The sequence below is a fragment of the Catharus ustulatus genome, chromosome 2 (genome assembly GCF_009819885.2).
Source record: "Catharus ustulatus isolate bCatUst1 chromosome 2, bCatUst1.pri.v2, whole genome shotgun sequence".
Taxonomy (NCBI): Eukaryota; Metazoa; Chordata; class Aves; order Passeriformes; family Turdidae; genus Catharus; species Catharus ustulatus.
In genome coordinates this window covers 115,540,088-115,555,462 of record NC_046222.1, presented here as the reverse complement: position 1 = coordinate 115,555,462, position 15,375 = coordinate 115,540,088, and the positions used below count along the sequence as shown (strand labels likewise).

Sequence of the window (15,375 nt, the reverse complement as noted above, 5' to 3'; positions counted from 1 at the left end):
GCCACCTTTATTAAAAAAGTGCAAACTGCCTCCCAACCAACCTTCATGGCTGAGAAATGACAAGCCAAACATTGACTCCAGAGCTGTTTCACCTGAAGGAGTAATCAAAAAGGAAGAATTAAATTTTAATCATTTAAAAAAACATAATTATTAATTTTTAATTATACACTAAATATACAGACACAGAAAATTATAATGTCTGAAATTCAGGTGCTATTCTGGGAATTTCATCTCCAGATTTCTCTTTATTATGAAAGATGAGAAAGAAAAAGCAATTTACTTATGCTTGTGAGGTACCCAGCATGCTGGTTCATCTCCCTAATGTGAACAGCCCTGAAAGTACTGCTTGTTTTGTCTCAGGGGGTATCTTTAGATTTATTTTTAAAACAATGCAAGATTTATCAGTGAAAGGTTTCTGCTTTTGATTATGTGTAATTTTTTAATTGCTGTTTTTTGTACCATCTTCATCAGAATCCCTGCTGGCCTATCATATTATAGCTGTACATTTAATTTGTCAGGATTTCTATTTTCCTTGCTTGGACATAGTTTCTACTCTGAGAAACATTTTGCACACAGTAGACACCCTGACTCTTTTGTTTAAAGCTGACAGGCCTTGGGAACAGGGAGGTTTTAGCTGTGATTGTATGTGTTCATGCAAGTCTGTATGTCTTTATGTATTTTACTTAACACGACAAAAATTATGACTGCCTCTAGTATCTTGTGATAATGCTGTTAAGTAGTGTGCAAGGTTTATTTAAAGCTTTTTTATTATTTTTCTTACCAATTTTCATTCTGAAAATTAAAATCTGACAAGGGTGATGTAATACCATTATTTTTCTCTGACTTGGTAAATATCTTGTGCATAATTATAGACGAGTTTTTGGACAATGTCACTTTAAATTGTCCAGTCTCCTTGTCTGGACAAAAAACGAAGCTTTTTCTTCTCTGTGTTTTCTGACTGTTTTGATGTCTCTGAAAACCTCCAAAACAAGCTATTGTTGCATAACTCCCTGCTAAGAGGCAATTTCAGCAGGAACCAAATCTGTATTTTCCTGGGTCTGCTGTGTAAACTGCCTGTCCCCTGCCTCATCTCCCCCAGCATTTCATCATCACATCTGTCGAAGTCATGTTCTTGGATGTCTTACAGAGACACCAAGCACTTGCTAGGAGTTGTCCCTAATCATTCATTGGAAAACAGACCGAGGAGAGATACAGAATGTGCTGCCTTAAAATGTTCCTGAGCCTAGTCAATAGAGCAGTGATGCTGGAGATGAGGACCTGTGTCAGGTCTCTGTTTTCAGAATGAGGGTTTCCATATTTATCTCAGGCATTTTTGATGAGTGCTCTACTCTGCTGCTCAGTCTAGATCCATCACTTCTTTTTGATCCCATACCTGTCTGTGTGTAGTAGGTGTGCTCTGGGCATTCACGGTTAAACTCTCCTTGTGGGAAACAAAGATGTGAAAATTCAAGGCTTATCTGGCACATGGATGTGAGCTCAGGCCCAGCAGGATTAGTGCTGATGGCCCAGGGCTATAAACTCAGCTGCACAGCTTTAGGCACCACAAAGAGATTGTCAGCATAAGTTTGATGTCAAGACTGGAAGGCAGGAAATGCAGTTTCAGACATTCAGTACTTTTGCCCACCTTGCTTTCTCCTAAAGGAAAAAGTCAGGCTAAATCTGCTGATGCACCCAAGTCCAACAGCACTGCTAAATATCACGTAGAGTAATTTCACAACCATAAGGCGCACCGGACTATAAGGCGCACCCCCCGGGAGTCGTTAAAATTTGCAACTTTGTAGATCAGATAAGGCGCACCGGACTATAAGGCGCACTTTTTTTTGCAGCGAGGCTCTACCCCCAGCTCCCCCTGCACGCTTGCTGGCCGAGGCCCCGCCTCAACCCGGCAGCCATCGGCCCCTGGGCCCGCCTGTACCAAGCAGGGGCGGTGCCGCAGGCCCCCCAGCCCCGCCTCCACCCGGCTGCCGTGGCACTGCTGGCTTCCCCCACGGCTCACAGCTCTCACTTCCAGGGTAGCAAATGTCACAACTTTGTACATCCTATAAGGCGCACCGGACTATAAGGTGCACTTCCGGTTCTGGGGGAAAATTTTAGTCAAAAGGGTGCGCCTTATAGTCGTGAAATTACTGTAATTTTTTTGGAGGCAGCAGAAGCTTTTCTCACTCTCACTGGTGGCATGCACTTTTTTTTTTCAGGAGAGCATTTTGAATACAGTACAATCTTTGATGACAACATATTCCAAAGGAAGGCTATTTTTAAACAAAATGACACAGGCCACCCACAGGATAGCACTTGCCCAGGAAATGTAGGATATTTCCACAGAGATATGACTTGCTATAAAATATTAAATTTCATTTCTTTGGTCATATTTTCTTTGAAAAGTATTATTTCTGGTGTGACAGTCCATGAATAAACAGATTTGAACAGCTTTTTTTTGAGATGCTGTTAGCTTTTCATTCTTCAGGTTTTATCAACAAAAAATGTGTTCCCTCTAAGCGTGCACGATGCTTGCCCTGCTGTACTGTGCCAGGGTGTTATGGATTAATTTTTGACCATCCCATTGTATTTCTGATTTCAATTTCCTGTGTTCTCCTTCTGTCCAGAGAGTGATAGAGCTGTCCTTAGTAACACATACAAAGACTAAAAGGAGAATACCTCACCAGGAAATACAAAAATGTACATTTCCTTTTATGAGAATGTTTATGGCAAGGAGTCCCTGAGGAATTGTGATGGACAGGTTTAGCTTGGGCTTGGCCTAAGGTTGTTTTATAGAGCTCAGCCACTGTCTTACCAGGACTAGGGATTTTCTTTGGGTCCAACAGCACTGCTGTGAACCAAGGCATTAGACAAGATCTGCAGTACCTGTGACAGAAATTCTTTGAGATAAGAGATACACAATATTATCAATAGAGGAACCTGATTATGTTAACTGCAAAATCTTAAAATGTTCTGGTTATGGGATATGAAAAATGTGAAACAATGATGAAAAAATGATTATTTTTCATATCTTCATTTCAAGCCTTTCAGAACTCCCTCCTAGTCTAGTAACACTCTGCCAGAATGCAAATTCAGTTCCAGTCATAAACCTTAATAAAATGGGTAGCTTGTCAGTTTTATTTTTTTAGAGATTGGAAAAGGGAGTACTTTTAATAGGAAAAATGGATTTTCACTCTGATGTGGAATTTACTTCTATCATATGATATCTTTAGAAGTCAAAACATTCTTTTTTTTCTAGTGGGAAATGCTCTCATTATTCCATAATTATAATATTTATAATAGCATGTAAATATGTTTGAAATTGAACACCAGTATGCAGGTTCCTGTGTATAAATAAAGAATTACTACAGAATAATTATTCTGTAAGTAAGAATGCTGTTAATATTCCATATTCATTCCATGCCATGTTTCCTGAGCCATGCCACATGTCAGATTGCAGATAAATTCTGTTAAGATGCTGTGAAAGTCTCCTGTGCTTTTGTGCAGGTACCCAGAGCCGTTCACTGCGCACTTCCTGGCGGGCAGCGATCCCGATTTCCTTGTGATGCCAAAAGCTGGAGAACTTCTCCCAGAAGGCACAGTGGGAACCCATATAACAGTGGCATACAAGCCAAGGATGTATGGCAAGAAGCACACAGCAACCCTGGTCATCGAGGTAAGATTTCCCCAGGGCAATCCACAAGTTCACCCCCAGGAGTGCCAGCAGGAAGAGAAATCCTGCACCAAAGAGCAGCACTGGAACACACCCAGTGCATGTGCTGGGATGGTTATGCTGCTTCTCACAACGGACAAGAATAAAACTAAATTTGGAGAATTGACTAATGACAAGCTAGAAAAACATACTGTATTTTACACTGTATTATACACTGTATTATAATTTCTATATTATCCTTTTGCCATCAGCACCAGAGGCAGAAAATCTTGACATTTTTGCCCCAGCTCCATAGACAACATGACTTTCACAGAGAATGAAAATAATCCTCTTAAGAACTGGTGGAGGATATAAAAGTAATTGAAGATGTGAAACCTAGGTTATTGATTTTAATTGTATTATACATCTTATATGATCAAAGGCTCCAAGACAGGTGTCAAACCATGGAAGAGAGAATTTCTGAGCACAAAGCCAGGAATAGCTCTTTTGAAGCAAGATGCAAAATAAACAAAAATTATTTGCCAGCAAGTAGCCTGTGTAAGTGTGAAGATCAGGAAACATTTGAAGACATGCATTCCTTCAGCAGTAAAAATGCTTTCAGAAACCAGTTTTCAAGTTTTAAGTTATTCTTCAGAAGGAATCTGTTGAAAACACACAGCAGGGGCAAACACCCCACATTCTCTGTAAATCATGGTTTTTACTTTCAGTCTATTCACTGCATGCTGGTAGTGTTTTCAGACTACTATATTAGAAGTGAAACAGCAATATTGATTCAAGAAATAAGGTGGTCAAAACAAAGTTGATGAAAAGATGCATGGCAAATCACTATAGTGTTTTATCTCTATAAATGACAACTTGTGTAACAGTGAATAAGAAACTTAAAACCTGGAAAAACCAAGGTCCTTCAATGTCTCCTACTTGTTTTCTTTTACTGTATTAGATGTTTGATTAATATAATCTATTTACATAAACAGCAATGATGCTTATCACTCTTACATTTGAAAAATAAAATAGCTTACTGGATATATTCTGTGCTCAGAAAGCTCAGAAACTTCCAATGAAGTTTTGGAACTGAACTCCTGTTTTTAGGCATGGCACATACAAATGCACTAGCTGTGCTTGTCCTTGACTTAACTTTCATCACTAACATGGAGATTTAACCCTATATCTGTCTGGAATGGAACAAACACAATGATCAAAGGTTATTATTAGATTTTTAAGAACTCATGCAATAATCTAGAATTTCCTTTTAGGAATTTATCAGTATAGATGACCTGTGTCTAATTGGATTTTTAAGCTCCATGCACTCACACCTCAGTCTGGTTATGATCTAGGCTGACAGCTCTTTACATCTCCACCTTTGGTACCATGTGTGGCTGCAGTAAGTCTGTTATTCATACATATTGCATATATAGATGAGATCACATCTTGGTGTGTCTATTCCTGGACATTTAAAAATGTATCAAGGATTCTTGATGCTCATAGCAGATGTTGGATCAATATAACTCCATCACAGTCTGTTAGAGATGTTTCTAACGTTCTTACTCAAGTTGCAGAATTAAGAGGTTTCAGTAATGTTTTGATGAGGCCTGTGTTCTCTTTGCTCTTCTTGGTAGCCTTATTTATACTCCAGACTTCCCCTTTCTGCTCCAGACAAGCTTTAATTCCTGCAGTTGTAATGAAAGGCAGAGCATCTGTGTCTGTGTGTGATTCAGCTGCTGTGCTCTCAGCACTGACCTGAAATAAGGTTTGATGACATGTTGAGAATACCTGATACTCACTTCTGCCTTTTGTGTTTGTTGAAATCATTTTCATTAGTGACCTGAGGGAGACAGACTTAGTTAGATATATTAAATAAAGCAGTATTAAATCATTCTTATTTGGGGAATAACAATGGAGGTGGTGAAATGCAATTAGTGTTTGACCTAACACTGAAGAACCTTTCTTGCATGTATCCTCTCTATCCAATATATTGGCTGAGGCTCTGGGCTATTTTTAGAAATGTTGAAGAAGCTTCTTTCCCTTTGCAATGCCTCTCTTCTGCTTCTGCTGTAATAAAGGATTGCAGTGCTCTTGCTTTAAAATGTCTTTTGCATTTCCAAGGGTAAAGTCATAGTCCTATCACTGCCATATTTTTATTATAAAATTCTTAGAACAGTGAGTAGCAGATTTATAATTCTTGTATGTTTCAATGAACAGTGATAATTAAGCTGTAAAGTAGCAGAGATAGCAGTGTAAGTTCTTTGGTTTATGTTCATCATTACAATTGTGTTGTGAAGGAAAATGGGAGGTTAGGATTATGGAGAAAGATCCTACAGTCATCTTTTTCTCATTTGTTTTAAATCTTAAACCCAAATTTTGTATGTACAATTTTTTTTTGTTTTATTACCCTGCTGACAACCCAATGCTGAGAAGCTAATTTGCATTAACACATATGTAACAGTCTGTCTCTACCAGAATTTAGTGGGTACATTTTGTTAACTGAATTTATATATATATATATATATATATATAAAATTCAAATCATGTTGTAGTTTATATTTCTGCACACAAATCAGGTACTTTGTGGGATATGGTATGGACTCTTTGAGACTTAATATTTATGAATACTTACAGTAGATTTTATTAATGGCAGGAAAACTTAATTACTTTGCTGAAGCAGTTAAAGTTATTTAACCATCATCAAAACTTCTGTTCTCAGTCAACTACATATCAAAATAATTGAAGTTAGATAATTATTTAAATAGCTGCTACGAATCTTAATTTTGCAGAAGTCACATACTTAGAAATTTTATGTAGATCAAAGAATGAACTAGTACAAAAATGCATTAAGGAAAATAATCATGCTAATTTCTTTGAAAAAGCTTGTAGCTTTGAATGAGGGCATCACAACCTAACTGAATTACAGGTAAGAAACAATGAAACGGTGCCTGAACACATTTTTGAATAGGAATTTTTCCATAATCAAACTTCTAAGTTTAGAATTGCCTTCATAGAAAGTGCAGTTCTGCCTGAAAAAAAAAAATAACCTCTAATGATAAATAAATGAAGAGAGCACACTTCTTAGATAAGCTGTAGAGTGCTGTGAGGACAGAAGGGACTTCCTGAGCCCACAGTGACATCCCAGAGCTGTGATGTGCCAGTCAGGCTGAACAGAATACTGACAGAGCTGAGGGATGTAAGGGGCAGCTGGGGCAGGAATCCCAGGCAGGCACAAGGTGGAGCAGCCTGGAGGCTGGGAATCCTTGGCAAGGGGCACTTTCCTGTTGTCTTGCAGTTAATTTCCTTTCACTGTGCTGAATTCAGCTGGAGACCAGAGCAATTGCTTTGTAATTCATGTGTGAGGCTTCTGAGATATTCTAAAGCAGAAGGCACACACAATAAGTCTTAAATGATAAAATAGGTGTCAGAGTGAACCAGATTGCAGGTAACATTATCAAGCCCTCCAGAAGTCAGGCTTGTGCACCTTTATTACTGAATAATCACTAACTTAGCCTATGGAAGATAGCATATCAAAACCATTTGTCATGCTGTTCTGCAAATAAATGATGCAGTGTGCCAGCCACAGTACCCAGGTGTGGCTTCTCTAAACTTGTCTATGCAAACTTGCATATCTTAACAGCAAACAGTACTGTTACATATTCAGCAGCTTGCTGAAACTGCCTTGTTCCTGGTGGATTTCTTAATTACCATAGTTTAATGTTATTTTAAATTGTATCTCTTGAAAAGAATGAACAAGGAAAAATGTAACTAACTTACTAGAATAATAGAAATCGTTTCCCATTAAGTAAAGTACATGTTGGTGTTGGCTTGAGTTTTATGATTAGAAGCAGAGTCCAGAATCAGTGCTCAACATTTTTCATTCACAAGCATGAAGAAAGGTTACTTTGCTTATTGAGACTTATAGTTCTGATAGTGGCAGAAGGTGAGAATAATGTGGGGACCATTGCTGTAAAAAGGTATTCAGACCATTGCCAGTCCTGGAGGATTTTGATTGTGTAATGTGTAAGCAATGTTGTGAAACACCTAATATTTGAAGTGCAGAAGTCAATTAAGTAAATTTTAATTACATCTGGAAGTTTTCTTTAAGCTAAGAAAATTATTCTTATCCATCTTCATTAGAGACTGGTCAGAGCCTGCATGGGCATTTGTCTGCTTGTGGAAGGTGGTTTTTATTGCTTTGGGTTTTTCTCCTTCTTTCCTTCACCTACTAAACTATCATTGTCTTGATCCATGAATTTTCTTGCCTTTGCTTTTCCCTTACAGTGTTCACATAAAGGTTTGCTTTAATTTCATGCTGTATACACTGATTGTAATTGGCTATTTTTTGTTTGTATAGTAAAACATTGCAGTATAAATCAATAGCCAGGGAATGTTTGGTGCACTACCTGTAATTTCCTGTGGTTTTACTTTTTAGGAAGTCTTGATTTTTCTGAGTTAACACTATTTGGAAGCTAACTGGAATACAATACTCCTTGAAATTCCAGAACCTTGCTCCCAATCCACTTTCCTAACACAGATTGCTTTGGCAATATTTACCATGTATACTTCAGTGGCACTTCCAGCCTAGAGTGAACACCCATAGATAATCTGTGTTTTTCAAATTAATCCTATGAATCATGAGGCATCAGTAAAAATGGGTTGGATACCAAACAAATAGACTTTTATATAAATTATTTGGTGACTGTTAGCAGTATTGGCTGAATAATTTGCTTTGTGAATATTACTCAGTCATCAAGATGATTGAATGACTTACTTGAATAACTTATGTTATTTAATAAGAAGTGGCACTTTGTGTCTCATTTTATAATTTTTAAAAACATTTTTCAGAGATTTACCTCAGTAGATGGCTATTACTCCAGTCAGGTGAGCCAAATTGTTATTCACTTCACATTTTGTTTCAGGAATATTGAGGTTTTGAGAAAAGAAAGTCATTCATTTCAACAAGAAATCCTCCTTCAGATTGTCAAGGACATTCAGAGTATGATCTGGTCTCTCTTCTTAAATTGCATATGAAATAGGCCTAGATATGCATCACAGGGAGCCTGGATTCCTAACTACCTATGTTTATATCAGATATATCTTCTTAACAGAGATTCTCTTTTGTAATTCTGTTCTATTCACAGTACAGATGGCAGCAGATTTGGTACCTTCATCTTTAGACTTTGTGACAGCCAAAGCTAGTACTGGAATTATTCCAAATTTGATACAATAAACTGTGTTGTCTTAAAAATAGGAGGAGTTCCTCTGATTTGGGAAATTTTGGCCTGCTTTTGGGGCAAGTAAATACTGTTTGTAAATCAAATATTCTATCATAATTCTATAGTCATGTGCGGATGACCTTTGAAAGTCTCTCTTCCTCCTCTCCACCATTCCAGAAAAGTCTGAAACTGCCATGATCTGTGTTTTCCTTTGCTGTGACATGTCTGGCCTGGACAACCAAAGCAGCAGCTTTGAGGCACTTGCATGAATTTTGAAGATAGATTTGCTCTTTCTGCAATTTTCATATTTGTTAGAATAATTACTGAAGCTAATTTTTACAGAATTATCCCCAAAAATACTTACAGCTTAGAGCAACTAAAATTGTTCCCTAAAATTAGGTATTGTAGTAAAATAGACATTTGTGGTTGCCTAAGGTTTACTGAAAATTACTCAAATCTAGGTTGCCTTGAAAATTACTGATTTCTGGGTGGTTCTAATGCTAAACAAAGAACCCCAAGTTATGTTGACAATTACAGGAACTTTTTCATGTGTGTAACACTCGTTCCCCCTTTGGCAGAAAATGCTGAGCTTACATTATATCACAATAGTTTTTTTGCACTTAATGTTTACATAAATGCACAATGATTGTCTCAATGATTGTCTCCATTAATCTTGGGTGATGGCACATGATTTACAAGAGGTGAGCTACCATAGTTCAAGATGAGGCATTAGGTGGAGTTGCAATGTCTCCTGCTACAGAACATCTGACACAGCAACAGAATAGGCAGCTTTTTCAACAATCCTTTTTTCCCACTGGATACACGATCCAGGATATTTCTTTGGCAAACAGGAAATTAATAAAAGGCTATTACTAGCCAGAAGTCTATGTCTATTGTTTGATGCTGATGATAAGTGAAGTTGAGAGATGGCATAGCCCACCATTTTTGTCTGAATCCCACTATTACTAATACTATAGACAGTCAAGTCTCAATATGTGTGGATTTCATCAACAAAAATTATTTTCAGTAACTTGCTACTCGGTTTAAATCACTGGCTGAAACTCTTCCAGATCATTTTTCTGACATTGAGATAATCCATGAGAGTTGCACACAGTGAATGTGACCCTGAGGTTAAATTACCTTTAAACTGAATTGTTCATTTGCTCTATAAAAGAAAGATAAACTATTTCATTTTGTACTGAAGTTAATAAAATAATGAGCTAACTTTGGAGAGCCACTTACTTCTCTTAAATGACAGCTTTATCTTTGGACATAAGATGATGATGCTAGTTCATGTCACACCTGCTTTTGCTGGCTGTTACCTTTACAGACAGTAGTTACTAGTTCATTTCACAGTATAAGATTGACAATAAAGATGAGTTAATCTGCCTGTTTTACACAGAATAATATTCCATTTAAATTAGAATTTGATTTTAGTGGGATAGTAATAAAAACTTTGAAAAACTATGCATGCATGGCGAAATATCTACTGAGTTGTCATTTCCTAATCTCACTGGAATAAGGTGAGCCATTCAGCAGACACCACGTAAAATCGGTACTGCCAATTTTCAAGTAGAGGTTTCTTTAAAAATACACAGCAAAAAACACTTATCTGTTCTTTCAACATTGATGCAAAAAAGTATAATTCAGTTGCCAAAATGCTGGTTAAAACTACAATTAGAGATTCACATGATAATGGCATTTAGAAGCTGTAAGTGTATGCAAGATATGTGAAATAATATAAATGCTCTATAAGTGCACAGCAGAGAACAAAGCCTGAGCCAAAGAGTTTATGGTTTAATGTTCTGAAACTTCTTTTTGCTTAATATCTGCATTATAAATTCAAAACTGCTTGCAATGATACTCCTTAAATGTAATTTATCACTGAACAGGGTAGCAATTAGAATGGTAGCAAGAAGCGTAAGATAACAAAGATAAACATAATGGAGTCAAACTTTTTCAGTGGCAAGTATAAAACTGATGTAACAAAACTTAGTAAAGTCAAAGAAGCATTTTATCATGCTTTTTTTACCTCTTCTGTATGTTGTAAATATGGGATGGCTCTACAGAAAGTTGGGGGTGAAGAAGGTTCACTGCTCATCTCTGTGGCTTTTGCCGTGCTTTACCTAGACCATGATTAAATGACAGAATGCAATAAATAACCAGACAAACGTACACACTGTGCTTTGGAGATGGTTGGTAGCATTTAGTGTGTGTGAAAATCTGTCACAATTTGTGTGGGTATTGTGGCACGTCTCTATGGGCAAACCTGGTTGGGGTTGACAGGCCCAGAAGCAGAGCAGGAGCAGAGAGCTCACACTGGAATGAGCAAATGCCACAAATCCAGCCATGGGGGAAGCTGGACTGGCAGCTGAAGGCAGGACTCACCAGCTTTGAGGGTTGACTGTAGCATTGTTTTCCAGAGCAATTTGGGAGCATATCAGCCTTTCTGACCTTTTGTTTCCTCAGATGAAGACTGACACTGGTGTTAGGTGTAATGTTCAGAGCTACAATTGATTGTTCTAAGGATTAAGTTAGTTTTAAATGAGAGATGAATTCCATGAAGTACAACTCCTGCTGTAAAGATAAAACTCTGGGACTGGAAGCAGCACAGAAAGGTGACCCTATGAGCTGTGTCCCTGGAGTTCAACACAGCAGGAGAGCACCAAAAAGCTGCTCTGAAGCCACAGCCAGCTGTGTGATTGCACTGCTGTGTCCTGTGGAAAGGCAGACCTTGGGAATTTGGAAATACCACTCACTCATTTCATGTGACTCCCCTGCTCTGAGACTGCAAAGTCAGAGTCTGGTATGTTCTGTGTATACGTGTTCTGTATAAAAGCCAAATTTCACTTGTATGAATATATTTTTAATAGACTTATACATGCCATATTTTTACTCAATCGTCCTCTATCAGTTTTATCTCAGAAGGAGGAAAAAAAGCCCCAAACTTAAAATGTGGGATTTTCAGTCACTAAGTGTGAGGGAATTGATGACAGTCTATGCCTGAAGTGGACATGCAATGCTTTGTCCAAAGCTGGACCTAATGACACATAATTTGAGAATTTGTAATAACTTTTGGGTTTGTAATATTTCTGTTGTTTGCTTGTAGTTTGGGGGGAGGGGTTTAAAGAAAATAGTAGAAAAGTAAAACCCAGGAATATACCTTTTTCCAGATGTAATGACAGGAAACTGCTAGAGATTTGGAATAAAGACCTGCTTTTAAAAATTAAAGTGATGCATTATGAAAGGAAAATGATTGTAAGATCTGCCAAAATTGTGCAGGTTTTTAACAACCAAAATTCTGTTTCAGGACACAAACGAAGCATGAGAGGCAGACAGCAGTATAACCTAATATTTATAGAAATAAAAGTCCTTAAGCATGGATAGATGGGATGTGTAGTAAGAATAAAGACCATGTACTCAGGAAGAATCAAGTATTCAAGCATTACAAGAGATGACATGGAAACATATGTTCCATTCCTAGAGACCAGTTATAAACAGAGAGCAAATGAAGAATGTCATTTTCATTCCACAGAAATATGCCTCAAACTAGATATTCCAACATGAAGCTTCAATTCTCTTGTGTATACTCTGAATCCTTTTCTCTTAGTTTTGTTCATTGTTTCAATTTGAAAATCCCACCATTTGATAATACCATTGTTACAGGTAGCAGAGCTGCAAGTGAATCCTGTGGTATAAACTTGAGGCATTTATGTTGTAGTATGGAAAAGTTGCCTTTGAAAAACATATAGACCTCTGGGATTTTTAAATAAAAAAGGAATTTTAGATCAGCCAGGGAAGGCAAATTTCTCATCTTTGTTGTGGTTGGTCCTGAATAAAGCTGAATGTGATTTCAGTTCTCTGTTCCAGGAGTGCAATTCTCATTGTGTGTTATTCCAGTGCATTACATGGAAAAGCACAAATATCTCTTGAAATCAATGTTATATGTTAAATCATTGACGAATTTTCAGGGTATTTTATCACTGATTTTTTTTTTCCTTTCTCTGTTCATTATTTTCAGACACAATCAATGCAGTGGACCTATGTAATCAATGGACTTCCTCCACAGACTGTACCCCCTACAGTGGCAGCAAAAGTAGCTTGCACCAGCAGCTACATAGGATCATTCACAGTCCGGCAGCGCAATTTTATACGTGAAAATCTGAAACTTATAACCACTGGAGCATCCTCACCAATCAAAGGAGCACCTCTGGTCCTTAGGAAAAGACAGAGAAAGTTATAGTCTGTTAATTTTTTGGTGAGAGAACAAATAAATTCTACAGATAAGAAGGAAAGATGGTTTGTTAATTTTTTTTTTTTAAAGCAGATATGGTATACATGGATTGTTTGTTCTATATGGAAGATTCAGATCACCAGAGCCCTAGTAAAATTCCTGTTTTTCTATAAGGATTTTGCATACCTAACAATTTATTTATGTCATACAGATGTCAGCAAGATCAGAGAAAAAGTTTTGAGTTAAAAAATATATCTGAAGATTGGGTCACTCAACCTAATGCTTTACTTTCTAAAGGGTGTTGCTTTACTAAGTCTGTAATAGGAAGTTTCAGTGAACATTCTCTGTGATGTTCAGCACAGTACACCCATTCAAACCAAGTAAGGAAAAAATCCCTGTTCTCTTCCACAGAAAATCCTTACTTTTCTTGCTTTGGCAAATTTCATTAATTAGGCTATCTTTGCTGTGTATAAAATAACAGTCTTGTTTTATTCATCCCATAACATTTCAAATCTCTGGTAAGAAGTGAAGTGAAACGTCCTGCTTCAGTAATTTTATGTCAGGTGTATTTTATAGAGTGCTTTAGAATATTATCATATAGAAGGCTGTGAGAAGTCAGTGAGGAATGAAGACAGATTTTCCTTTTTTTTCTTAGAATAAACAAATCAGAGGTGCTATTTCTAGTGTATTTCCACTCTTTAGATGGGAATTCAAGCTTTCTCTGCTCTTGATATAATGTGAAAATTAGATCTATGCAGACATGCTTTGTAAGATCATTACAGGGGTAAATCCTGACTCCTTTCTTCATTGAAATTGTTTTTCCTGATTTTACAAACAGAACATAAATTGTATTTGTGCCTGTATTTTGATGGCAAAATGTACTTTGACAAAACGATGGCTTGGCACAGATTAAGTGCCTTCTTGGCTCCAGTACAGAACGAGCATCACTGTTCAGGAATGGGGAGCCTGAGAACAACCTATGTAGGTCACTGCAAATGAGCACCAATAAAACCCTTTTACCACAATGTGCTTGAGGATTTTGTTTATGCCACAGATTTTTAGAGAAGCTATTACGGAAAATGTCCGGAACGCATAAAACAGCAATGGTGCTGTTTAATACCTGCTTCTAAATGCAGGGTGCCCCACTTTGATCAGAAACCAGGTAATCTGAAGTGAGAATAAAATCAGCTTTATAAATTCAGTGCACAACACTGGAAAGATACTGTCCATACTGATCTCTCTAGAAGACATTGAGAAAGAAGCTGTTGAAATATTTATTTTAAATGCTGCTGAGACCACAAATGCAGCTGGGTTTCATAGCTCTATCTGCATATATAAATGAAGCAAGTGTTTCTCTAACCATAAGAAATCAGAATTTATGGATCAGCAGTGGTTTCACAACTAATGATCAGTGTTCAGGAAATACTTCACTGACATGTTTTTGTAAAAGCTTTTTTTTAAATCCTTGTTTCACTCCCTTGAAGTTATGCTTTCCTATTTAAAATGGCACTTTTTGCAAGATGCACAAAATTTTGTAATTCTCCCAGAAATGGATTAGCAGGTGGCATAGAGGTGAACCACTTAAAAATTACATGGTGCTCACTCCAGAAATTTTATGCCCAATTTACTTGCCTGCACTTGCTGTTATATGTAGTAGATTTCACATTCTGTCATACATCTAAAGATTTTAAACATCCATGGGAAAATTGGCAATAAAATAGTACCAGAGGGGTGTTTTCAAAGGAACCATTTTATTATCAAATTTTAAAGGGATGAATGCATAATCTGTGCTTACAGGACAAAATTATGTATTTTTTTTTCAATGTGTACAAGGTCACTTCTGAGCTATGCAAGGTATGTCATTATCAGTTGAATTTGGACCTAATGTATTTGTTGCATTTTTCTAATTTCTTCCAGTTAAAACAAAACGAAGCATGTTTCTTCTATATTCAGAATACACTTGCAAAGATGATTTAAAGAAAGACCATGTAACTGTGTTTGCAACATACACAGTGTGTTAAATAATACCTGCATGCATTTACAGATTACAGTGACTGTATAAATTACTAAAAATAAATTCATTTTTGCTTCTTTGCTTGATAATTTGCACTTCCATCACTGAGGTGACTGTATTATTTGTAATGCAAGGACTAATTCCAAGTAGATATATTAAAAAACAGTTTCCAAGCAGCAGCACTGGAAGAATTCCAGAATGATAACTTGTATTCATTTCTTGCTTCCTCCTTTTACTAGAATTACTGAGCCATTTT

General features: G+C 37.0%; 1 protein-coding gene across 1 annotated transcript in view; it reads left to right on the top strand.

Moving 5' to 3' along the window:
• The window catches only part of CFAP47 (cilia and flagella associated protein 47), a 266,976-nt gene extending 251,859 nt beyond the window's left edge, over positions 1 to 15,117 (top strand). Inside the window, exons 63-64 of the mRNA XM_033053233.1 lie at positions 3,505 to 3,673; positions 12,893 to 15,117. Coding sequence (XP_032909124.1) covers positions 3,505 to 3,673; positions 12,893 to 13,114 — 391 coding nt within the window. The 3' untranslated portion in view covers positions 13,115 to 15,117. The remainder of the gene's footprint in view (positions 1 to 3,504; positions 3,674 to 12,892) is intronic.
• The last annotated feature ends 258 nt before the right edge of the window (positions 15,118 to 15,375 follow it).